Source organism: Rhineura floridana, chromosome 2, assembly GCF_030035675.1.
Source record: "Rhineura floridana isolate rRhiFlo1 chromosome 2, rRhiFlo1.hap2, whole genome shotgun sequence".
NCBI lineage: Eukaryota > Metazoa > Chordata > Lepidosauria > Squamata > Rhineuridae > Rhineura > Rhineura floridana.
In genome coordinates this window covers 42227428-42254849 of record NC_084481.1, presented here as the reverse complement: position 1 = coordinate 42254849, position 27422 = coordinate 42227428, and the positions used below count along the sequence as shown (strand labels likewise).

General features: G+C 42.2%; 1 protein-coding gene across 11 annotated transcripts in view; it reads right to left on the bottom strand.

Annotated features, from left to right (window-relative positions):
* Positions 1-10084: 10084 nt before the first annotated feature.
* The window catches only part of WIPF1 (WAS/WASL interacting protein family member 1), an 80790-nt gene continuing 63452 nt past the window's right edge, over positions 10085-27422 (bottom strand). For 10 of the 11 annotated variants that reach the window (XM_061608437.1, XM_061608438.1, XM_061608434.1 and 7 more), the window contains 4 exons: positions 25502-26278; positions 19449-19673; positions 17100-17213; positions 10085-14439 (listed from right to left, as the gene is read on the bottom strand). In XM_061608437.1, the coding sequence (XP_061464421.1) occupies positions 14384-14439; positions 17100-17213; positions 19449-19673; positions 25502-26278 (1172 nt within the window). In that variant the 3' untranslated portion in view covers positions 10085-14383. The remainder of the gene's footprint in view (positions 14440-17099; positions 17214-19448; positions 19674-25501; positions 26279-27422) is intronic. The other variant, XM_061608442.1, reaches the window with a different exon arrangement.

Below are 27422 nucleotides of genomic sequence, written 5' to 3'. Positions count from 1 at the left end.
GGACACCCCTTTCCCAGCACCCCAAGGGCTGCTACTAATTGAGAAGGGGGCGGGATTGCCTTTCTCTTCTCTGCCAATCCAACGTAGTAGCCCATATAGGAGGCTGACCCTCATTCACTCAGTGTACCATAGCTAACATAAGCTTTGTTGTTATGTGTCTCCAAGTCGACTACGACTTATGGCGACCCTACAAATCAGTGACCTCCAAGAGCATCTGTCATGAAGCACCCTGTTCAGATCTTGTAAGTTCAGGTCTGTGGCTTCCTTTATGGAATCAATCCATCTCTTGTTTGGCCTTCCTCTTTTTCTACTTCCTTCTGTTTTTCCAAGCATTATTATCTTTTCTAATGAATCATGTCTTCTCATTATGTGTCCAAAGTAGAATAACCTCAGTTTCATCATTTTAGCTTCTAGTGATAGTTCTGGTTTAATTTGTTCTAACACCCAATTATTTGTCTTTTTTGCAGTCCATGGAATCCGCAAAGCTCTCCTCCAACACCACATTTCAAATGCGTTGATTTTTCTCTTATCAGCTTTTTTCACTGTCCAACTTTCACATCCATACAGAGATCGGGAATACCATGGTCTGAATGATCCTGACTTTAGTGTTCAGTGATACATCTTTGCATTTGAGGACCTTTTCTGGTTCTCTCACAGCTGCCCTCCCCAGTCCGAGCCTTCTTCTGATTTCTTGACTATAGTCTCCATTTTGGTTAATGATTGTGCCAAGGTATTGATAATCCTTGACAAGTTCAGTATCCTCATTGTCAACTGTAAAGTTGCATAAATCTTCTGTTGTCATTACTTTAGTCTTATTGGCGTTCAGCTGTAGTCCTGCTTTTGTGCTTTCCTCTTTAACTTTCATCAGCATTCGTTTCAAATCATTACTGGTTTCTGCTAGTAGTATGGTATCGACTGCATATCTTAAATTATTGGTATTTCTCCCTCCAATTTTCACACCTTCTTCTTGGTCCAATCCTGTTTTCCGTATGATATGTTCTGCGTATAGATTAAACAAATAGGGTGATAAAACACACCCCTGTCTCCAGAGCTTGGAAGTAACTAGTTAGAAATAACGAGTTACTTATAATTTGTTACTATTTTGCATAACGAGTGGGTAACTTCGTTACATTTTGTATGTAACAACGAGTGGTAATTTCATTACTTTTGAGCTGCAAATGTAACTTTTTTGCGTTACATTTGGACGTTACTGGGGGGAAAGCAGGGGAAATCATCTGCTGCTGTGATTGGTGGAATGGTGGAGGAAAGATATGTGCCTCAAACTGGGCTTCTGCGCTGTTTAGCTCTTCCCTCGTGCTCTATGGAGGCATGAGGGAGGAAGTGGAGAGTCAGACAGCGCTGGAGGACAAGGAGGAGTAGAAGGCAGAAGCAGCAGAATGGAAGTGAAGAGCTGTGGAGGTGAGTGTATGTGTTACCCTTTCCAGCCTACTCTCCCTGCCCCCCCACTCGTCCTGCCTCCCTCAGTCTGCTCGCCCATCCCCTCTGCTATTCTTGGCACCCCCTGATTGTCCTTGCATCTCCTCTGCTTGTCCTTGCACCCCCTCCGCTTGTCCTTGCACCCCCTCCGCTTGTCCTTGCACCCTCTTTGCACCCCTCCGCTTGTCCTTGCACCCTCTTTGCACCCCTCCGCTTGTCCTTGCACCCTCTTTGCATCCCCTCTGCTTGTCCTTGCACCCTCTTTGCATCCCCTCCGCTTGTCCTTGCACCCTCTTTGCATCCCCTCTGCTTGTCCTTGCACCCTCTTTGCACCCCCTCTGCTTGCCCTTGCACCCTCTTTGCATCCCCTCCGCTTGTCCTTGCACCCTCTTTGCATTCCCTCCGCTTGTCCTTGCACCCCCTCTGCATTCCCTCCGCTTGTCCTTGCACCCCCTCTGCATCTCCTCCGCTTGTCCTTGCACCCTCTCTGCATCCCCTCCGCTTGTCCTTGCACCCTCTCTGCATCCCCTCCGCTTGTCCTTGCACCCTCTTTGCATCTCCTCTGCTTGTCCTTGCACCCTCTTTGCATCTCCTCTGCTTGTCCTTGCACCCTCTTTGCATCTCCTCTGCTTGTCCTTGCACCCTCTTTGCATCTCCTCTGCTTGTCCTTGCACCCTCTTTGCATCCCCTCTGCTTGTCATTGCACCCCTCCAGAGAGGGTGAAAATTGGGAACTGGCAAGAGACTAGGAGGTAGGTGCAGTCTCATACTTCTGTTTGTGTGTTTTGCTTCAGTTATGTGCCTCTCATAGAGCGACTCTCACTAGGCAGCAAGAGATGACTACCCCAAGCAACTAATTTGGGGCACCATGCAACAAATTATTGGCTATTTTAATTTTTGGTTGTTGTATATTTACTGTCAGGAAGAGGTACTTGTGAGATTTTCTGCCTCAAATGCCAACATAACTTTTCAAGCTATGGTACTATGACCTTGACTTGGGGGCAGGGCACCATTTGCTCTTCTGCTTGGGCTGCACCTGCTTGCAGTCATTTCACATACTGGACAACTAACATGGCTTTTGGGTGAAGGGCAAGAGAGAATAAGACTATTATCTCAAAAACAGTTGTGCTTGAGGAAAAGATGGCAAACATATGTAGAACTGAACTTTTCTGCAATAATATAGACATTTGCATAGGGTATTTTTTTTCTACTCATGGAATATTAAATCTTTAAGTCCTAAATCCTTTGTCATCCCCTCCCCCTTGTGCACACCCTTTACACTGTCTTTCTCCCTATGCATGTAGGTCAAAATGACAACTGGTGTAGTTTGGGAATTAACAGAATGAGAGCTGAATTACAACTCAAAAAAGAACTTCCCTGCTGGTGTCTGCTACTGATGTGGGGGGCATTTTGTTAGGGAGAAGTGATGAGAGGGGGTAATTTGCTGCTGAAACTTTTTATCTGAAACCCCTTCCCTGGCCACTTTCCCCTAGCTGATGGAGGTCAATAAGGAAAAATATAGGGCATTGCACTGGTAAAATGGCAGGCATGGAAAACAGCCCCTTCCATCTATCTCCTGCTTCACCTACCCAAATGCACCCCAGCAAATGCTTTGCACATCAGCACACATTTAGTTGGTTTTCTGGTATTTGCTGCTGAAAGTGTAGTTCCATGCTGGGTGCAGCTGGGATGTTCTGAGTTCATATCTTACCACAGCCATGAACTCACTTGATGACCTTCTGGCCATACCCACACCAGGCATTTATGCCACTTTAAACAGTCATGACTTCCCCCAAAGAATCCTGGCAAGTGTAGTTTGTGACGGGTGCTGAGTGTTATTAGGAGACTCCTATTCTCCCGACAGAGCTCCAATGTCCAGAGTGGTTTAACAGTCAACCCCTCTTCTCAGACAATTCTGTGACTGGAGTTCTGTGGGTGGAATTGGGGTCTCCTAACAACTCTCAGGACCCTTCACAAATTACACTTCCCAGGATTCTGAGATCATGACTGCTTAAAGTGGAATAAATGTCTGGTGTGGATGTAGCCTTAGTGAGTCATTTTTCTTTCCAGCCTGCCCATTAATCATATGGACATTAAAAAAATCTGGACTATTATAAAAGTTAGAATTTTATTTGAAACATCTTTCAACACTCAAAAAAGGACTGTCAGTCATTAGAGCAGTATGACAATGGAACCAATTACCTAGGGAAGTGGTGGGCTCTCCAACATTGGAAGCATTCAAGAGGCAGCTGGACAGCCACCTGTCAGGTGTGCTTTAACTTGGATTCCTGCATTGAGCATGGGTGTGGACTCGATGACCTTAAAGGTTCCTTCCAACTCTACTGTTCTATAATTTTCTGTTAGCTGAGACATCTCTCTCTCTCTCTCTCTCTCTCTCTCTCTCTCTCTCTCTCTCTCTCTCTCTCTCTCTCTCTCTCTCTCTCTCTCTCTCACTCACTCACTCACTCACTCTCTCACTCTCTCTCTCTCTCACTCACTCACTCACTCACTCAGCAACTGAGCATTCCATAACAGAGCATGCTCAGTACTCATTTGGGCTGTTTTGGGAGTCATCCCCTTTCTGTTTTCTCTCTCACTTTTTTGTATTCTGCAGCACTTGGGGTTCCCTCTTGCCCACTAATACTCCTTATTATGTGTGGTATGGATGGTGATACCATGGCTACATAAGCAACAACACTTCCAGCCTGAGCTTCAGAAATAGAGGGAATGACACTCTGACCAGTTTAAGTGGTTAGTATTTAAATCTGATTGGAAACTGTTCAATTTGATACAAGGTGGCTATTAAGCATGACCTAAAAGCTGCAATTCCAAGCATACTTACTTGGAAGTAATTCCCATAGCAGTAAATAGGATTTACTTCTGGGAGTATAGAATCAATCCGTAAGAGTCTCCCAGTAGACACCATACATGTAAGCACATGGCTTTTCCCCAAGAATCTTGGGGACTGTAGTTTACTCCTCACAGAGCTACAATTCCCAGCACCCGTAACAAACTACAGTTCCCAGGATTCTTTTTTGGGGTGGTGGTGGAAATGTGCTTTAAATCTGTCATGTGTATGCAACTTTGGTGAGATAATAGCTGAAGGTAATCAGCCCAAAATGATAACAAATAATCAGTAGGCATTCCCAAAAGACATTCAAACAGTGGGTAAAAAAAAGTGAGAATTACAGAGGCAAACACAGAATGCAGTTAAGCAATAAAGTAATCCAAGAGAGAGGAGACAACTTTGTCTCTGCTCTCTCCCTCCTGAGCCATGAGGGCAACTCCCAAACCTGAGTGTTGTGCCTCCAAGTTAGTTAGAACTAGGTATGCCTTTCCTATCTACAATGTATTTCTATAAATAAAATAGCTTTTCTTATTTTACTAAGTCTTAAGTCTCAGTGATCTCAGTGCAGGGTAAAAGCCTGCCACTTAGGTAAACGCACACATTGGCACACACACATCTCAGACTGTTGACAATCTCTGCTAATATCTATACAAATTTACATCACCTGAACTCACATGATCTAGAGTTACCTTAGATTTTGCAACATTTGCAAATGAGAAGCAATAGGGTTTTATATTAGTTCTGATTGTCTATTGGGCTATCATAGGGTATGTATTTTTTGCCTTTTCTATGGCAAAAACTCCAACTTCAGTGGAATTTATGTGATGTGTTCTAATCTTTGAATTTGGCTAATGAATGCTTTATTCTTTCATCAGAACTTTAGCAGTAGTACTAAAATACTAATAAAAAAGGGAAAGAGAAAAAATACTTTACATACATCATTCAGCTGTATTGTTAATTATAGATATAGATATAAAGGATAAATGGCATTTTGTCAAAAGTATTTTTGTCTACATTTTATACCTCCTCCTTGGTTTTCCAAGCTTGGCATGGAATGCTTGTCATACAGAATTAATCTGAAATGCTGCATTATCATCACCTTCAAAATAAAAAATAAATGTACTGCCTCAAGTTGATTCCGACTTATGGTGACCCTATGAATAGGGTTTTCATGAGAGGCAGTGACTGGCCCAAGGTCACCCAGTGAGCTTCATGGCTATGTGGGGATTCAAACCCTTCTACTACCCCCTGTGTGTGTGTGTGTTTAGTTTTAATATTGTTTTAGGCTACTTAGATGTGAAGCAGCCAAGGCCAGCACCTTGTAGGCATTTTTTTAAAAAGTAACTGAAATGTAATTGTAATGATTACTTCAGAGCAGTTGTAATTTTAACTGTGATTACTACTTTTTGGCCAAGTAATTGTAACTGTAATTTATTACTTTTTAAAAGTAATCTTCCAAGCTCTGCCTGTCTCACACCCTTTCCGATGGGGAACCAATCGGTTTTTCCATAATCTGTCCTTACAGTAGCCTCTTGTGCAGAGTATAGGTTGCGCATCAGGACAATCAGATGCTGTGGCACTCCCATTTCTTTTAAAGGATTCCATAGTTTTTCATGATCTACACAGTCAAAGGCTTTGCTGTAATCTATAAAGCACAAGGTGATTTTCTTCTGAAATTCCTTGCTCCATTCCATTATCCAATGTATGTTTGCGATATGATCTCTGGTGCCTCTTCCCTTTCTAAATCCAGCTTGGACGTCTGGCATTTCTCGCTCCATATATAGTAAGAGCTTTTGTTGTAGAATCTTGAGCATTACTTTACTTGCATGGGATATTAAGGCAATTGATAATTACTGCATTCCCTGGGATCCCCTTTCTTTGGAATTGCGATGTATGTGGAACGCTTCCAGTCTGTGGACCATTGTTTAGTTTTCCATATTTCTTGACAGATTTTGTCAAAATTTGGACTGATTCAGTCTCGGTAGCTTGTAGCAACTCTATTGGTACGCCATCTGTTCCTGGTGATTTGTTTCTTCCAAGTATTTTAAGAGCAGCTTTCACCTCGCATTTTAAATTTTCTGGTTCTTCATCATATGATTCCTCCGTGAATGAATCTGTCATCCTTGCAATTCTTTAATAGAGTTCTTCAGTGTATTGCTTCCATCTTCCTTTTATTTCATCTTGGTCAGTCAGTGTGTTCCCCTGTTGATTATTCAACATCCCTACTCTTGGTTTAAATTTCCCTTTCATTTCTCTAATCTTTTGGAACAGGGCTCTTCTTCTACCCTTTTTGTTGTCCTCTTCAATTTCTATACAGTAACTATTGTAATAGTTCTTTGTCCCTATGTACTAGTCGCTGTATTGTTGCATTTAGGGTTCTGACTGTGTTTCTATCTCTTTTTGCTTTTGCTTTCCTTCTCTAACCATTTTAAGAGTTTCTTCAGTCATCCATTGGGGTCTTTCTCTCTTTTTAACTAGAAGTATTGTCTTTTTGCATTCTTCTCTGATAACGTCTCTGACTTCATTCCATAGTTCTTCTGGTTCTCTGTCAACTAAGTTTAAAGCCTCAAACCTGTTCCTTATTTGATCTTTATATGCTTCTGGGATGTTATTTAAATTGTATTTTGGCGTTATGTTTGCTTTGTTGGTCTCCTTTAGCTTTAGTCTGATTTTTCGATACGACCAGTTCATGATCTGTACCACAGTCTGCTCCTGGTCTTGTTTTTGCAGAAAGTATGGAACTTCTCCATCTTCTGCTACCACTTATATAATCAATTTGATTCCTATATTGACCATCTGGTGATGTCCACGTGTATAGTCATCTTTTTGGTTGCTCAAAAAATGTGTTTGCAAGAAACAAATTATTGGCTTCACAGAATTCAATAAGTCTGTCTCCTGCTTCATTTCTGTCTCCTAGGCCCCATTTCCCCACAATTCCTAATTCTTCTCTGTTCCCTACTTTTGCATTCCAATCCCCCATGATTATCAGCACATCTTGTTTTGGTGTGTGATCAATTTCTTCTTGAACTTCTGCATAAAATCTCTCCAATTCCTCTCCTTCTGCATTTGCCGTTGGAGCATAGACTTGGATGATGGTTATGTTGATAGGTTTCCCATTTAATCTCATTGATATCACTCGCTCAGACCTTGCGTTGTAGCTCCTAATTGCACTTGCTAGATCACTGCTTGCTATTAAAGCAACCCCATTTCTTCTTAATTTCTCATTTCCTGCATAAAATATTTTGTAGTTGCTTGATTGGAAATGTCCCATACCCATCCATTTTAGTTCGCTCACACCAAGTATTGTAATGTTGATGCGTTCCATTTCTTGCTTGACAATTTCTAACTTTCCCTGGTTCATGCTTCTCACATTCCATGTTCCTATTGTGTGCATCGTACAACTCCGGACTCTCCTTTCGCATCTGTGCGCATCAGCCTCTGGGCTTCCTTTTGGCTTTGACCCAGCTGCGTCATTAGTCACAGCACTACTCGTACTTGTCCTTTGTTCTTCCCCAGTAGCTCGTTGAGTGCCTTCTGACCTGGGGGTCTCATCTTCCAGCACTATCTTGTGTTGCATTTTGGATACTCTGTTCATAGGGTTTGCATGGTAAGAGATATTCAGAGGTGGTTTACCATTGCCTTCCTCTGAGTTTGGATGCATCTTAGTCTGGTGTTTCAGCTTTGACCATTCCGCCTTGGGTGCCCCTGCTAGGAGTCTAGCCTCTTGGCCTAGACTCCTGACGGCATTGCTCTCAGCTTCTTCAACACACTCAGACCCCCTCACCACATTAAGGTGTGCATCCGAAGATAACACACTCAAACCCCCTCACCACACACACTCACATAACACACTCAAACCCCCTCACCACACACACTCACATAACACACCACATTAAGGTGTGCATCCGAACATAAGCTATCCATGGGCAAATTACTTTATCTGAAATGCATCATCCAAAGTGCAGCCATGGGGGGTTGTGTTGGTCATTTTAGGATTTTTAAAAAAGCATGATACTAATAAACATCAGAAAGGATGCTGATGTGTGGCAGTACAGAGGTCATACCTACACCATACGTTTAAAGCATATTTATTCCATTTTAACAGTCGTGGCTTCCCCCAAAAGAATCCTGGGAGCTCCTCACAGAACTGCAATTCTCAGTTCCCTTAAACTACAGTTCCCTGGATTCTTTGGGGAAAGCCTTGACTGCTAACATGGAATAAGCATGTTTTAAATGCCTAGAGTGGATGTGACCATTGATATAGTTAAATTGGGAGCTGGACACAAAATTTGAAAGGAGAGGATGAATTGCTCTTTATATGATTGAGAACTATGCAGATAGTTTCTGGAATGGAAGCAAATAACTCAGCAACAAGAGTCACAAGTAGATAGCCTAAGTGTGCATCTACTATACAGAATGGCATATGAAATGTGATGGCCACCAGTATGTTTGGTTGAATAGGCTTGTAGAGGTGGGGAATCCCTTTAATCATATCTACAATTACATACATCTTTTGAGTAGAACCATCTGTTGAAGTTACTGTAGTCCATAAAAGATTGTGCAATTATGTATTTATGATTTAAGGTGCAGCAGGCTAACTCTATGGTTAGTTCAATGCTTATATTTTGCCCCATGCTTTTAAATATTGTTATTCTGGAACCATCCGCAGTATTTGTTAGTTTTATGTATTTTAATTGCTTTAGTGTTTTTAATCCTCTTTTGTATTACTGTGATTAAATGTATTCATTGTTTTCATACAGCTGTAACCCATCCTGGGGTGAATAATGGCAAAGGGTGGGATAAAGATTTCCTAAATGAATAATTAACACAGCTACTACTCTCGGAATTGTTACAAATGTAAGAAAGACATTATGAACCCAATACCTGCATCTTAGTATCAACTTTTTGAACGATTTATGCTATTAGTTAATCTTCCCTCTTCAAAAAACCCCCCACCCTATGTAAAATTAATCCTAATTTCCAGAGCAGCCCCTAGCATTGAGTAGAATGAGGTGGCTTCCTCAGATGACAGCTCAAGTAAATCACCAGCTCTTTAATTTACTGTATTTTAACCATAGCTGGCAGGCTCCATTTGGATTTCACACCTGAAGAGACAAACTACCTTGGACCTGTTCTGTTGATTTCATTACAGTACAGACAAGTTGGTGATTCTGATGTAGAGGTTTAAATAAGAAGCGCCACCTAGTAAAGCTACAGACCTGAACTTACAAGATCTGAGCAGGGTGGTTCATGACAGATGCTCTTGGAGGTTGCTGATTCATACGGTCGACATAAGTCGTAATCGACTTGAAGGCACATAACAACAACAACACCTAGTGCTAAACTGGGAGCCTGCATCCTTTTTTACCCAATTAAAGGTTATTCAGGAGATACTGTATGTCAAATGCGTAAGTGTTCCTCAGCATGAGGGAAGTCTCATATTCATCTTTAAATGCTGTGTGATATAACCATCCTCCATGAGAGGAGGTAGGAATCCAGTATCTAAAGACATTTACATGTATCATTCCCATAGATAGGGGGAAATGTTGTGTGTGGACCAGTCTACATGTTTAAAATGTACATGATTACAATGCAGTTTTCTCATTAGCTTAGGTCTGTGGTCCAATCCAGAGAAAATTAGGCATGCTTAAATTCCACTGAAAGCAACAAGGTGGTAATATGTTTAACTGTTTACTTAGATCCCATTTAATTCAGTTAGATTTTGGCATGGGCTAATGCTTCCTGGGATTGCATCCTTGTAGCATTGGTGTAAAATGATACCAAAAAAAATACAGATCCATCTGACAAAACAGTTGCTCCAATTTTATTTTTATTTTTGCTTTGGACAGACATGAGTTTGTTATCAAGTTTCTCACAATCTGAATCACAGTGATAACATATTTTAAGATATGCATGTTAATAACACAAAGCAAAGTCAAATAGAAAACAATCTTATTTACAATATGGGCATTTTACTCTAGTACACCTGTGCAATCTTATAAAAAAGTGGTAAGTATGCATTATATAATGTAACTTATATTGCTCTCTAAGTTCATCCATTCGCTGATATATAAAAACATCTGCACAGTTTTAAACTCTTACTCTTTTTAAGAGCTTGGTCTTAAACTCATTCATTTGGAAGTTCCATTGCTTGATCTATGCAACTTGCTTCGATAAACATGCTAAAAATGCATTCTGACAAGTTTTACTGAAATCCATAATACTTCTATACAGTGGAGTTCAGGATCAGACAACAAATGGGATGAGAGATGTGACTCAAACACTACATCATACTATTTTGTAATTGAAATTCCGGGGGTAGGGAGAATAAGATCTAATATTTTTATTTTTTAAAAGACAGCAACCATTTGGATATTTTTAAGTGGCTTTTAATTAGTAGTAAGGCACCACTGGGAATAATCCATTTTGCTTTCTACTGTTTGATCACTGTGCATAGTCAAATAAATACTCTATAAATGATATGTTACATTTTAAAAACAGCAGTTTGAAGTTTATCTGGTGCAAGAAAAAGTAGTATGTTTTACACTAAACATGTCCTATTGTCTTTTTTCCCCTTTGAAGTATTTCCTGACAATATTTAACATATACAGAATGAGGAAGATTCCTATTGGAGAGAAAGTGCTAAAATGTTATCCTCTGATGAAGAGAGAAGCTCTAGTTTTTGCTTCACTCTCTGAAGGCCACATTGCATTCTAAATGCTAAGGCTTTGGTTAGAATTTCAGATAATATTGCACTGCAATTAATTTTCCAATGGTACAGTCAATTGACAGGGTAAAATAAAGTTGTATCTGAGTTTCTGAATAGCAGAATCCTGAGAGTTTCTGAATGAAAGTTATATATACCACACCAGTTTGTAACCATACATGTTCATTCCTTCCATTTTTTTGCCCTTCTGACACCTCACTCTTCATATTTGACTGTTCCTCACGGCCCAGTTTTTCACGTCGAAGATCTAGACTGACCGGCTAAAGAACACAGCTCCAGAACTTCACTCAAGGAATAATCCATTGGCAGCAGCCAGGAATGGATAATACATCAGGGCCTTAGACTGGTCCGTTTGCGTGTCTGGCATTTTAACCTCTTAAGGTTCTACTGCAGGGATCATAGAATCGTAGAGTTGAAAGGAGCCTATAAGGCCATTGAATCCAGCCCTCTGCTCAGTGGGAAACCTGTGGCCCTCTAGATTGTTGTTGGACTCCAACTTAAGTCACCTCCTGGGCAATTGTTAGGGATGATGGGAGCTGTAGCCCAACATCTGGAAGACCATAACTCTATCCCCATTCTATTGCATAATCAACTTTCTAATTTTAGAGGTCAATCCAACCACTATCACCAGTTATAGCAGACTCTGCATTTCTCCACCATCTTAATTCAACATACTCAAAAAGGGAATTTGCTCTCGGCCAGCTTCACAAAATGTACAGCTTCTGAATCATTTTTTAAAAAATCACCCACTGTATAACTTTGTATTTCATTTGTTCTTCAGAAAGCTGAAGTGTTCCAGTTTCAGTAACAAAATGTTCATAATAATTTAACATTTTACATACTGTTGAGTTTTTTTAAACACACATACACACAACTGTAATTGAATTGAAACGAACTATTAATACTGCATATACGTCAAAGGTTAAGTGCATAGAAAAACAGCAAAAGTCCATTGAAAAGTCCATTATTGTAGACTATACATGTTCCCAAAAGGTATTGCAACATGTTGCTCTGCTGATGTCTGTGCAAAACTCCTTCTGATTTTGCAACAGGATCTGCATGAGTGGAATCCCTGAATGTATTCATCTTTAAGGATCCCATCACAAGAGTGGGCTCACAGAATGCACCTCAACATTAGGCCCAAAGCCAGCCAGTAAAAGGTTTTGTTTGTTTTTAATAAAAAAAGTCATAAAAGCTTTACACGCATTTCTGTACACACAGATTGAAAATGCAAAGCAATGTTTTCTTGTCTTTTCTACATCCTAAGCTCAAGCCTGCTTTATTTATTATCAACAGGAATGCATGTAGTCTAAAGCAAGGTGCAATCTTAGCTAATAAGGCCACTCACATTGTGAATATTTCTGAACTCCTTTTCAAAGTTTCCCCAAAGATATGTTTTTTATGCACATCTTGCAGGAGATATTGCTCCAATAGCCCCACCACAACTCAATTTTGAATAATATTATATGACACATCTGGATTCTTCAATCTTCCCACTTCTTCCCCCTTTCATGACATCACCAAAAAAGTCATACTATTGCCTCCAATTTGCATATTAATAGCATATACAGTACAGGAGAGATCCTTGAGAGCCACCTTCAGAGCTTCCCATAAGTAGCCATTCCACTCTCAAGCATGTTCCCATCAAAAACCATAGTTCTTTTGCCATATTGGTGTGTAAAGTGAATTGGTTGTGAAATAGTAAATGCATTTATCAACTTTCAGAATGCCAAGCACATATGATCTCCCTCACCCCTAGGTAAAATCTAGAAGGCCTTTCTTACAGCTTTTCAGGTGTGAAAAGTAAATTTGGAGAAAATCAGAACTTAAAAATGCTGTCCAGCTGCTTTGCACCCAATTGAAAAAGATAAAATTCAGCAGAAGGTGCCCTGCTGACAAGACATTTCCTGCTTGTATCTGGATGTTTGATTAACAACTGTCATACAAAAATGGGTGTGGTGAGAAGTGTCTTGAGCACCCATAAGACAAAAGAGCTTTCATTGTAAAGAACAGCTTCAATTGTACCATCAAAGAAATGGAAGCTGGGGGCAGCTATATTAGAAAGCCAGAGAGAAAGAGAGAGTTTTACTAGCATCTCTTGCTGCTTATGTACTCTCACTTTGAATATTTGTCTTGCATAGCTCAAAGCAGAGAGCTTTGCTATCATCCACTTTATAGAACCATGAGGTAAAACAGACACCCCAGAGGAAAATAGCGTAACTAACAGTTAATAGCATAATTGTTAGCAAAATGAAAGCTTAACCTCCAAGATGGCAATTACACTTTAGTACTATAATATTATAGCACCCCAATCCAATGGGATGCATGTCCAGGGTCCTTTTTTCAAAAGATAAAACTCTACCGATCCAGCTGGTTAGGACTGGACATATATTCCCCGCTCCACTCCTGAAAACTCCATCTATGAGATTTTAGCTTTCTACATTTAAAAAAAAAAAGGGGGGGTCTCTTGGATTGGAGGGCAGAGCTGTGTGCACAGCATCTAGTAGTACACACAGTCCCTCCATTAAGCTAGATTTACATGCTAGGAAGCCTGCTTCCATGCACATACTGCCCTGGATTGTGTCATAAGCATCTTCTGTGGCTTTTGTGAGAGCTACACTAATGTTACAGGATACATATAGCAACATTCTTTTGCTAAAATTCATTACAGATTTAGCAAATGGGCACAAGTATAAGAATGTCACGCATCTTTCCAGAGAGATGAAATGGATTAATGTTGTGCCACGTAGCTCCCCACACACCACCCTATAGGCAAACTAATTTGATCAGCAATCTCAAACAGACTACAATTTGGAAAAAAAAAGTGTGCTATGAATCCTATTTATCATGAGTAGAAATATGGAAGAGTGTCTCCTAAGGGAGGTACACCCAAGGAAGTCATACTTCAGGCCAATGCAATGGAGACTTAAACTTTGTAAAATGTTACTGCCCCTGCAGTACAACACAAACTGACAATGAGTCTTGCTCTCTCTGATGCTAGTGCCAAAACTATGACTGAACTCCCAATGTGATACATACAGTCTCCAATATGTCTTCCAAGACAATTTTCAGGGTAACAGAATGTATCCCCCCCCCCCAGGCACCTCACGGGAATCAAGTCTCATTGATTTCAAAGGAATTTAATTCCCAGAAATGGGAATTAAGATTACAGTTTAAAATCTATGATTTGTAAAACCAACGTGGAAACCTGCAGGACTAAATCTGATTCTGACAGCTTGATTTGAAATTGATATTGAGGGTAAGATTTGTGTTCAAAAGTGCTGGATGAAAGGAAGCCTTCTGAAAAGACTGTGCTGGGTTCAAGAGATGTTTTGGAACAGCAGCCATCCTCAAAGAGGTCAGAAGCCCACTTCACCTTGGAATAGGTGGAAGTGGTGGAGCACCTCTTTCTCTGCGACTGGATCCACCTAAAACGAAAAAGAAAGAGACCTCACCTTAATTGTTAATTGGCTGAAGCCTATACCCAAGATATCCATTGAAAATGTCTCCGTCAAATCTTAACAACAGTTTTATTGTTCATTGAATTAATATTGTACGTACATATGCATTTTTGTATGATATATATGAATAGTAGGTGTTTTATATGAACTTGTTAATGTTTTGCAAAATTTGTTAACTGTATTATGTTTTTAAATGGGTTGTAAGTTGCTTGGGTAACAAGCGGCTAACAAGTCTAATAAATATTATCATTATTATATTGGTCCCAGGCTATGGTCTAGAAGGCACATGAGGCCACCACATTGCTGAAGCAAAGCAAGTCTGAGTCTGGTCAGTGCCTGGGTGGAAGATCGCCTGGGAACCACATTTATGCTGCCTTGGGTTCTGTGATGAAAGAAAGGTGGAGTATAAATGTAAGAAACAAAACAAAACAATAACAGATTGAAATATAAAAAGATATTTTACTTTGCAATTGTATGTAACTCTTAAAAATTTCCAGCCATGGTTGTGTGACATGCCTACATCATTGTTCATATGAATGGGAGCTGTTTACTTTAAACTGAAAGTACAGTACAGCAGCAGTATTGATATCCAACAGTGGAGACATTTTTTTTTTTTAAAGATGCCACTGTCATTGCTGGTCTTTCAAGTACCACAAAAACTTGCCGAACAAAATTGTTGGGTTTTTTTAAAGCATCAAGTTTAACAAAGAAAAAAAGAAGGAAAAAAAGAGGAAGGCTCCTCCCCTGATAACAATGGAGGGCTCCTGCTGGGAGGAAGGGCGGGATATAAATCAAACAATAAATAACAAACAAACAAACACTGTGAGCTCACATTGAACACAATAGCCATCAGAACTTCCATCTAAAATTAAGCATATTAGTCGATACAAGCTTTCCAGATCTTCAAAGAGGTATTCACACAAGACTGACATTTATAAAAAAAATATTCAAATGTAGCAAGGGTAGAAAGGTCCTCAGGCCATTGAATAATGGACAGTGGGTGTTTATTCTTCCAAGCGCAAAGTATATGGCTGTGAGTATACTAGTTGCCAAATCAAAGTGTTTCCATTAGCCACACCTGGAGAGGGAATGGGTTGATCTGCCATCAGTTGTGAAATATCTTTGAAGCTGAATTTTTTTTTAAAAAGTACTCAATCTGCTCCCACCAGGGTTTTACAGTAAAAAGGGGTGTGGGTTTACTAGCATTGTGTGTCCCCGTTTTCAGAAGAGAGAAGTGGAGACACATTGGAACTGACGGCATTGTGAGTGAGTTTCTACCCTAAGTCTCTTGCAACCATAAACATATCCACTATTGTTGTTCTGCAGTTAATTCCAATACCATAGCAATATAGTTTAAAAGTACATGAACATCTGCAAATATCAAGGATTTTACCAGTACAAAATTGATAGACAACTTCACACTAAAAAGAATATATCACTGGACATGCCCACATCATATGCCTCAACAAGGCATTTTCAGCATTATACCTTCAGAATCTATCTGTATTAAACAATGCCTTTCTACTCAGACATTCTGGAGTCCAGTATACCTGAAACATCAGTTTTTGCCGGATCAACCTCTATTTCAAATGTAGAGAAACATTCAAGAAAGATTCGAAAGCAAGTTTTCATTGTTTAGGTTGCATAGCACATTATAATTTCCTATTCCACAACTCTCTTAAGTTCCTGAACCAACCAAAAATATTAAATTGTTGATCAGAATTCAAAATGCAAATGGAGAAAAAAAATCTTCACCAATGAGAAATGATACTTCCAGTTGTACTGATTTCACATCTTAGAAAAACAACTACCTACCTCCAACCTAATTTTAATTAAAAATGTAAGTTACACAATGGCCTGGTTCACACAACATACTAAGCCAAACGGCTTAGCAAGACTGCACAAATATGTGGGCTCCCAGAGAGGAGCTCATAGCCACATTGGTCCTCCCTGGTCCTTTTTTGCTGTCAGATTGAGTAAAACCAAGATTTGGCTTAGCGAATCATCCAAACTGGTTATGGTCATGGTTAAGAGCTCTCCTCACCAACTACAAGCTTGTGCAGGTTTTGGAAGGCAAAGATTGTTGTAGAGGGAAGAGAGAAACTGGCAAAAACTGACTCCTTTCTCCTTCTGTCCGTGGAAGCCTCTTCTGGGGGTAGAAATAGACTGTTTTGCCAGTTCTGCTACATCTCCACCTCTCTCTTCAGAAAACCGGGGCACACAACGCTAGTCAGCCCCCGCCCCTTTTTACTGTGAAACCTTATGGGAGCCGCTTGAGTGTGCTTTTTAAAACCTTCTGCTTCAAAGAGAGCCCACAGCGATCGGCAGATAAACCCGTTCCCCCTCAAGGTGTGGCTAATGGAAATGCTTTGATCCGGCGACTAGTGTGTTTACAAGCTGGATCAGAGAGTCTTCCATGAGCGGAATGACAATTAGTTACAGTTGAAGGCCATTTTATGCAGAGTCTATGAAAACCCCTCTGCAGTCACCTGTGCGTCATTGAGTTGTATCATTTAACAACAGTAACAACCGTTTACATTTATATAGTGCTTCTGGAGTGTTCAAGGCCCTTTTCAAAAAAACTCCACAATCACTTGTTACCACGTACTTTAAGATAAAATACTTACTTCTGTTGTCATTCCTCGCCAGTTTACTGGGGTAGCTTTTGTTCAAGGGCACGTATGGCTCTGGAGGTGGCAAGTCAGATAAAGGATGGAAGGAAAATCTGCTTTCCCACTCTTCTGGAAAAACACAGTAAGTGTTTTAGAATTGTCTATAATGTCATATTATAGATAGGTCACGCCCTATTAATATAAAATTGCATTAATGTACTCATTTAGGAAAAATCTATTATAAATTGCCTTGCTAATGTCAAACCTACCTCCAGGGAATGCTGGATTGATTAGGAAGCCTTCTACATATTATCAAATAGATTGTATTTTGTAAACCAACTTGTAGGCTGAAATCCTGTGTACATCTGTTTGGGAGTAACCCCATTGAAAGTAGTGGGATTTACTTCTCGGTAAACATGTATGGATGGTATGGTATTGTTAGTTATGTTTTTAAGTGAAGGTTTACAGATCTCCTTCCTTTCAGGTCAGAGGAAGTGTGTTGCTCTTAAGTTGCTCCTTTAGGAAACATCACTACTAACTCGCATCTAACAGCATGCTTATTTTGTTACATGTCTAACTGGAAGACCTCTCAAATTTAAGTTGTTTAAAACCCTAAATGATTTAGGCTTAAATAGCTGAACTACCACCTCCTTCCTTATAGGCATTCAACATTAAGGGGATTTTTTGGGAGGGGAGGGCTCTTGGTAGTTTCATCACCTCAGAAGTTCAAGGGATGGCAGCCTGGAAAAGGGTGTTCTCTGCAGCAGCCTCTAAGCTGTGAAAGTCCTTCCCCACAGAGATGCACCTGGCACCTTCATGGCATAGCTTTCGTCATATACTGAAGATGCACCTTTTCATCCTAGCCTTTGACACCTGAGAGATATATTGTTAGGACCCACCCTATTATTTTGATAGTAAATTGTTTTAACTGAGCTTAATACTGTATTTTTACATTGTTGGAACCTACCCTGAGACCTTATCAGAAGGGCTGGTAAGAAATCTAATAAACTATTATTATTATTGTTGTTGTTGTTGTTGTTAATTTTCTTCCCTCCATCTCCTCTTTCCTTCCTCACTGTCCTTACCTACCCCACACACAAAAATTGCCAGATATTGTTTATGAATCTGAAAGCAAACATTAGCAACAGAGTATCAGCTAGGGATGTGCATAATGATGTGCTGGGCTCCTTTGGAGGAAGGTGTGAGATCTAAAATAATAAGCATAATCATAAAGCATACCAAATTGCTGGCAAATAAGTAGAGGTGGCTTTGTGCTGGGAACATTTAAAGTTTGGTTTTTTTTAGTGAAATGTCTATAACTTGTTTATTTTGCAGCAGTCTTGAATGAAATTTGGCAGCATGAATCCTGCCAAATTTCAGAAGGATAGCTGTAATGGTTTTTCCATAAGAGCCGCCGTTACAGGAGTGTAAGAAAGAAATTAGTTTCCCCTGCTGTTTGGTGAGCCATTGGCTAAAATTGCAGCTTGAGAGAGGTGCTGCTGGGTAAGAAATCTGTAAAACTACAGACAGGTAAGTCCAGGGAGTCTTGTGCCAAGCAGCTTTAAAACTGATTTTGAAAAGAACTAAAATCATTGCAAGTCTGACCTCCCAGTTACAACAGAGCTCTCCCCCTCTGATCTCTCCCAATTTTGGGGTTTGCTCTCCCTTTCCTTATCAGCCCATCTTGGCATTCTGACTTATGCTAAGCTTAGAGTCAGTATTTTCACTTTGAGCAGATGCTTTACTGTAGCATTTTTTGATGTTTGGATTACCAAGGTGCCTTAGAGCATTTCAAGGTTCACAGCTTCAATTTGTGCTGCCTCATGTAAGTCCTGCTTCACTTCTGACAAGCCAAAAATCTCTTGAAGGCATCCCACTTTGCCTCAGGATTCATCCTAATCCAATGTACACCCCTAGTATCATCTTACAGTGCCTGAGACCTGTAGAACATTCTTGCAGTGTCTGTGAATTATAATGTCATTGTTTGTAAGCATGTGGGAAGGCCTCTTAACATTCTTACAGTTTGCTAGGTGCTCTACAAAGGTAGGTACTCGTTCTATATATTTGAAAGTAACTAGCTGAACAGGGTGGGGGCTGGAAGAGGTGGAAGAGCATTATCAAGGGGATAGAAGTATGAGACTGCAAGTTTTTACATGTACAACTGTGGACAGCTGTCTCCATGTGATTGGAAGGGCTTTCTTCCCCTCTGAAGGAAACCCTGGGTTCCATCCAGAGGGAGAGAAAAACTTACTAACAGACAATTGTACATGCAAGGATTCTTGCAGGCGTTATACTGAATGCATATACTGTAAATTGGGAGCACATAATCTCACTTCATGCATTCAGTGGGATACTGCCACTCACCATCACATGAAGAATCCTGGAAGCCATTTCTCATGGTAGATGAGGGTGGTGGTGGTGGTGGAGGTGGAGGTGCTCCAGAACCAGGCCGGTCAGGAGGAAGTGGAGGTGGAAGAGGTCCACCTCTGTGTTTATCAAACCCCCCTCTGGAAGGAAGCTGTGGTGTAGCTGGCAATGCCCGTGAAGTGCTACCATTTCTGCTTATTGGTGGTGGTGGAGGAAGGGGTCCTGGATACAAAAGGATAAAGAAGCATTTGGTTACCACATTTTTAGCACAATACAGAGTATTTTTTTATTTCCAGTTGGCCCCATTGTCTTTTCTGATTTTGAAAGGTACAACAAGACCCACCAGGGGACATTATACACAGAGGTAACACGGGGCCTTTACTGACAAGCAGAGAGAAGGAAAGGTATTAACCATTTGCTGCCTCTCTGTTTTAGCTGTCCACTTCTCACCTGAATAATAATAATAATAATAAATTTTATTTCTAGGCCGCCTATCTGGCCGCACAAGCGGCCACTCTAGGCGGCGTACAAGATCAAGTAAAATACAACAAACAAACTACATAAAAACCCAAGAACTGCAATATAAAATGAAACTGAACCCACCCATAGCTAAAACCAATAAGATTAGGCTACCCCAGGGATCTCGTAGGCCTGCCTGAATAGCCAGGTTTTCAAGGCTTGGGGAAAACTTGGCAGGGAGGGGGCATGGCGAAGATCATAAGGGAGAGAGTTCCAGAGGGTGGGGGCCATGATTGAAAATGCCCTCTCTCTGGTCCGCACCAGTCTAGCTGTTTTGACTGGTGGGACCGAGAGAAGGTCTTGAGTGGCTGATCTAGTCAGGCGGCATATTTGTTGATGCTGGAGGCGTTCCTTCAGATAAGCTGGGCCGAGACCATATAGGGCTTTAAAGGTTAGTACCAACACCTTGAATTGGGCCCGGTAGACAACTGGTAACCAGTGTAGATCTTGTAACACCGGAGTGATGTGATCGCGGCGATGGCTGTTCGTAATCAAATGTGCCGCCGCATTCTGTACCAGCTGCAGTTTCCGGACCGTTTTCAAGGGTAACCCAACGTAGAGCGCATTACAGTAGTCTAAGCGAGAGGAGACCAGGGCATGTACTACCCGTGGGAGAAGATGGACAGGCAGATAGGGTCGCAGCCTCTGTATTACATGTAATTGAAACCAAGCTGCCCGGCTCACTGCCAAAACCTGAGCCTCCATGGACAGCTGGGAATCAAGGATGACCCCGAGGCTGCAGACCTGGTCCTTCAGGGGCAGTTTTACCCCATTGAGCACCAGGTCTAAAGCTCCTAATCTTTTCCTGTCTCCCACGAGCAGTACCTCGGTCTTGTCAGGGTTTAGCTTCAGCCTATTTCCTCCCATCCATTCACTTACTGACTCCAGGCACTTGGAAATGGTCTCCACAGCCAACTCTGGCGAGGACTTAAACGAGAGATAGAGCTGGGTGTCATCCGCATATTGGTGGCACCGCAGCCCAAATCTCCTGATGATGGCTCCCAGCGGCTTTACATAGTTGTTGAATAGCATGGGGGCAAGGATAGAACCCTGTGGCACACCACAATTGAGAGGCCAAGGGTCCGAGACCTTATCCCCCAATGCCACCCGTTGATGTCTGTCTGAGAGATAGGAACGGAACCACCGTAGAACAGTGCCCCCTACTGGTGTGCCTCTCCTAGGACCAGGAAGCTCTGTGGAAAGTGATCTATACTGGATGTCTCTAGAGCCAACTAATTCTCTGTAGAATGTACCACATGAACATTTTTATCAGTAGCGACCACCAGTGAGACAGGGCAAGTGGGGTTCCGTTGTTTTCCCAGCTTCTGAAAACAGCGGGCTGCTGTTGCTGATCAAGAGGGGCAAGGCAGGGGGAGCTTGATGTGGAGCACCAAGCTCCCCACACCTCACACCTCTCCCTCTCGGTCAGCGGCAGCAACCCATTATGCTTAGAAGCTGGGAGAGCAACAGAGCCCCATTTGCACTGCCTCACTAGCTGCTACGGATTGTTACTACAAGAAGATCCATTTCGACAGAATTACACTTGGACAAAACACACCCTCTGCTAACGGGTTCACATCAAGGCAATCCTTCCTGCACTAGATTTTAAATCTGAAAAGGCACATTAAAGTCTTATGCCTGTAGAGGAATTCTGGCCTACAGTTGTGTTTTACTAAAATTACTAAAAATTACAACTGTGTTATTTCCTCCCTAAGCTATACACACACACATCTATATGCCTATATATCTCACATACACAAACTATCTTTTGTTGCCATATTCTGGTGTTGGAATGCTTCCATCTGCTTTTGGATGAGGAAGTACCAAAGTCAGGTTGTCAACTTCCCAGTGTCAGTGCTCTAGAATAAATGGTAAGATCATATGTTTCAATCCAGTACAAGACATCTTAACTGCCCTTATACATCAGATCACTGCAAACATCTGGATAACTCCTGATTGTTCCAGTTATTTCAAATTTGTTTAGTTCATAGGCAAACTAAGGCTTTTAGCACAGTGGCACCAGTAATTCTGAAAACTACTCCTATTGAAATCAGACAGGCACCTACAATTCAGATATTCTGTCACCTGCTGAAAATGTTTTTGTTTCGCCAAGTGTTTTTAGAGAATTTGATTCAGTGTTGGTCATTTGTTTGCTATTTTATGATCTTATAATTTTATGGTATTTTAACGATTCTGTTGAAACACTGCCATGGTATTTTCTAAGTTTATAAATTTTCTTATCAACAAACAAACATAGTTTTGGTACAACCTAAATCTCAAAGAAGTTTCCATTAAGTGAAACCATTATGCTCGATTCTGTATAGTAGCAGCCATGTTAAATTTATACAGGCAAGCATGGTTGATTTTTTGTTGTTGTTTAATGGCACCAGCGGAGGTGGTGGCAGTGACACAGTATGCGGCCCTAGGGAGTTGTTGACAGGATGCACCAGGACCCCCTTCTTCCTCCACTTGAACTTTCTCTTTTCTAGTCAGCCTTAATACTTGCCATCCTGACTATGACACAAATGGGGCATAAAATACCCTAACCATTGGCTCCTCTTTTGTGAAATCAAATTGCAGTTCATATATTTAACAAACAAAATAAGGCAAGCCATCTGACCACACTAGTAGAAAGGCAAAATCACCAAGTAGAGAGCAATTTCTGTCTCTGAAAAGGAACAGGGAAAACTGCATGAGTGGGACCTCCTGGAGAATCAGGCACCAGAGTAGATTCCCCCAGCACATGTTACTTTGCCCATGTGGCTGGGGTGACAAGACCTTCAGGCTGGAGAAATATTTAGATGTATCAACTGAGACCCAATCGTTGGAACTGTGTGCAAATAAGAACATAAGAAGAGCTTTGCTGGATCCGTCCAAAGGCCCATCTGGGCAAGCATCCTGTTTTCACAGTGACCAACCAGATGCCCCTGGGAACTCCACCAGCAGGATGTGAGCATACCAGCACTTTCCCACTCAAGATTCCCAGCAACTGGCAGTCAAAGGCACACTGCCTCTGAGTGCTGGTCATAACTAGTAGCCACTGATAGTCATGCCCTCCATAATTAGCCAGATTTATTTATTTATTTAAACTACTTCTAAGATATCTTTTTGGGCAGTGCCCATAAAATTTATAAAAATATAAACAGTAAGACCACCATAAAGCCATCAAATCCCCTCCAAAGAAAACAGGCAATAGAAACAGCCAGCCAGTTGCAACAATTTATAATGCAATAACAAATCACAATCAAGGCTTTAACATGTCAATCACAAATAAGCCCAGTTGCAAGAGATATGTCTTTAGGTCCTTCAGAAAGGCTTGACGCATGGAAGCCTGCCATAGACCCAGTAGCATGGAGCACCAGAGCCATGTGAACACCATGCAAAAGGCCCTCTGATCTTGGAGGTGGACACATAAGAAGGCCCTCCAATGTAGATCTCAAACTGTGGGCAGGCTGATCCGGATGCAGGCAGTCCATCTTGCAGCTTGGGCCCAAACCATTTAAGGCTTTAAGGGTTAAAGCCAGCACTTTAAAGTGGGCTCAGATATACACCAACAGCCAATGCATCTGGCTGAATAATGGTGGTACAGAATCTGACCAGCTCACCCTCATCTGGACTCTGGTGACCACATTCTGACCCAGCTGAAGTTTCTGAACAGTCTTTAAAAGCAGTACCACACAGAGAATATTACAGGAATCAAGCCTGGATGTGACCAGAGCATGGATCACTGTGGCTATAGGGCCGGCGCCAGGCATACCAGGGCCCTTGGGCACCAGCCTGCCCCAGGCTCCGGCACATGCACGCATGCCCCATCTACCTACCTTTCCCTTGGTGAATGCTGCCTGCTCTGTGCATCATGCCTACCATCAACCAAGATGGCAGCTGAGGCTTCCCTAAGGGGCTGATGCCTCCACTGCCATTTTGGTTGATGGCATGCGTGCATGCTACATGCACCCACCCCTGCCATCAACCAAGATGGCGGCAGGGACATCGGCCCCTTAGGGAAACCTCGGCTGCCATCTTGGTTGTTGGCAGGTTTGCACCTGCAGTGCAACCACCATTTATGTCAAGGGAAAGGGAGGTGGAGCATGCAGGCAGGTGTTGAGGGCCCGCGCGGCACTAGGGGGGGATGCCTGGGAGCTCCCTCTTGTGATCTGTGGCAGGGTTGGGAGCCGACGTTGCCGCAGATCACAGAAGGGAGCGCAACCCACCCACCCTAAGGACCCAGGGGCCCTCAGCCAGGGCCTGACCTGGCCACCCTCTGGTGCCGGCCCTGGCTATGGCAGACTTCTCCAGAAAGGGCAGCAATTGACATACAAGCCAAAGGTGATAGAATGAACCCTTTGCTACTGATTGCTACCTGGGCTTCTGTGGTCAGCAATTGTTTCCGGAGCACTCTGAAACTGCATACTCAGCCTTTCAGGGGGAGTATCACTCCATCCAGAACCAGACTAAACCTCCTTATGGAGTAAGCAGTCTCCTACACCACAGCACTTCTGTTATGGTCACATTTAACCTCAGTTTGTTTGTCCTCATCCATACTAGAACTGCCACCAGGCACTGGTTAAGGATTCCCACAGCCTGCCTGGGATCAGAAGATGTAAAAGAGTGGTAGAGTTGAGTGTCATCAGCATACTGATGGCATTGTAAACCAAACCTCTGGATGGCTTCTCCCACTAGTTTCATGTTCAGCCTTTCTCAACTTTTAGGGGTGCCCAGATGTTGTTGGACTACGGTTCCCATAATTCCTGACAATTGGCCATGCTGGCTGGAGTTGATGGAAGTTGTAGTCCAGCAACATCTGGGAACCCAAAGGTTGGGAAAGGCTGATATAGATCTTAAAGGGCATGAGAGTCAGTATGGACCCCTGTGGAACCCCCACAAGCCAACAACCATAGCTGTAGCAAAGGTCCCTCAGCATAACCCTCTGAGAATGACTATTCAGTAAGGACAGGAACAACTGTAACACTGTGCTCTCAATCCAACCCAGATAGGCTGATGGTATTAAAAGCCATAGCAAGATCCAAGAGTACTAACCAAATAGCCCTCCTACTGTCTGTTCTTCAGCGTAACTCATCCACCAGAGCAACTAGAGCAATTGAGTCTAAATTTGGCTTTTCAGAAGGAACTTCACAAAGCAACCACCCCTTCCTTCAAGGAGACATTTACAGCCTCCAAGGTTCAGATACCCAACCTTGATCTCACTAGCCACAACAGGAAAGGTTCCAGCAATTAGGTGGTAAGCTTCACTGTTCCAAGTTGGTGGCTGTCATTACATCTTGTAGGAGTGAGTTCCATAGTTTAACTATGCACTGTGTGCAGAAGTAGTTTTTCTCCTACCATTCAGCTTCATTGGATAACCCCACATTCTAGTATTATGCAAGAGGAAGAAAAACCTCTCTAGCCACTTTCTCCATACCATGCAAAAATGTATACACCTCAATCATTTCCCCCCCTTTACTCCCCCAATTTTCTTGGTATTATTTATTATGACATTTGCATTATCATTGGAAGAATGCAGGGAGCCTCACCTGATCTGCTGGGTGGATCTCTTACAGGAGGTGGTGGCCTCTCGCCTGCGGGGGGAGGAAGAGGTACAGAGCGACCAGAGCCAGGCAAACTTGGTGGAGAAGGAGATGCCAGGGATATATTCCTTTGAGGAAGGCGTGGCATTTCATCATTTCCGCCGGAGATTGGTGGAACCGGAGGCGGGCCTGGCCGACTTGGAGGTGGGGGAGGAGGAACTTGAGATCCAAAGGATGGCCTAGGAGTGGAGGGAACTGGAGGCTTGTTGTTTTGGGGTGGAGGAGGTGGCAGGGAAGGTTCCCTGTTGAAAGGTGGCCTGTTTCCGGTTGGGGGTGGTGGCGGCGGTGGCGGCTTATCTTCTGTTGGCCTGCCGGGGGCAGGAGGAAGAGGAGGCCTGTTTGAGAAAGGAGAAGAAGGACTACCTTGTGACAACTGGCGAAAGGATCCTCCAAATCCTAGATTTCTATTTCCTGGGAAAGGTGGAGGCGTAAGCCCTAAGCTGGCTTGTCTGCTTGCTCCCGGCACAGGCGGGGGTCCTCTGTTGTACAGCGTTGATGGGACAGGTCTGGGAGTATTTGGCACAGGAGGAGCACCCATATCAGGCCTGGAACCAGTGTCAGGTCTTGGTGGAGGCATTCGGCTTCTCTGCAGTTCTGGAGCAGCAGTTCTTTGCCCAGAAGAAGGGCCTGGAAACCTCCCTATGCCACTTGATGGCGAAAAGGGCTTTGCAGATGTTGCTCTTCCTCCTGGTGGAAATACTGGAGCCCTGCTTCCTGAAGAATCTGAGAACGCAAAGAAATCAGTTTGTCATACAGAAAAAAAAAATCAGCACTGAAAAGGACCAATTTTGAGCTCTTATGGATAGTTGGTAAAAATGTGCAAACATTTACATCCAAGAAAGGCTAGAGGAACTGCAGATCACTTTCGAAAACCTGCAAAGGATCATCCATAAGTGCTTTCAGTGCACCTGCAAAGCATGCTCCATTTTCTTCATGCTGTTTTGATTTTGGTAAGCAATGGATCCTCTATTGTATATTCTGGACCTGACTGACAGCCCTGCTCCAATTTAACACCATTTCTATTGGGGCGGGAAAAGGAATTTCTCTTCTCTGTGATTACTAGCATTTTTCTAAAAGAGGCAGCCTCACAGAAAAACTTTGGCTCATTAAATGCCATGAGATTAAGAGGAGATCCATAAATAGCCCATGACACAACAGATAATACCAGCTCTGAAAGACTGTGTTATATCAAACACAGGCTGAAAGATCTCATATATTTTAACAGCATCGCTACATTCAAGCCTCATGGTAGATGACTGCAATCAGAAAGGTACAAGTCTGCCCTGCCTTAGACACTGTAGTTTATTGTCTGGCTCATAAATGCATCCAGGAATCAAAGTAAGATTAGTTCATGGTGCAGAATGCACTGATTTAATTAAAATGACTGACTGTACATTTTTACCATTGTTGTTTTGGATTTTAAATTTAATTGTAACCTAATCTGGGATAATACAAATGATAATCAAATGTCTTAAATCAAGGGTTCCCAAACTGTGGTCTGTGGACCACCAGTAGTCTGCGAACTTCATTCAGGTGGTCCACGGCATGTCTGTGAAGAATCCTTACAATTTAAATTCTGCAGAATTCTATGGAATACAAATTGTAACGCAATAAAATACAACATAAGGGATAAAAGAAGCAACAAAAAGGCAATTAGAAACCATACAGGATCTACAATGGAGACTTGGTGGCTCTGACGTCAGTGGGACAGTGAATCCACTCTGGGTTTTAGTCCGAACTTTCACAGAGCCGTCAAGGCGCTGAGCACCTAACCTCCCTCACAGGACTGTTAAGAGTAAAATGGCATAATCACATGTCTATAATCCTGAGCTCCATGAAGGGAGGGTGGGATAAAAATATGATAGCT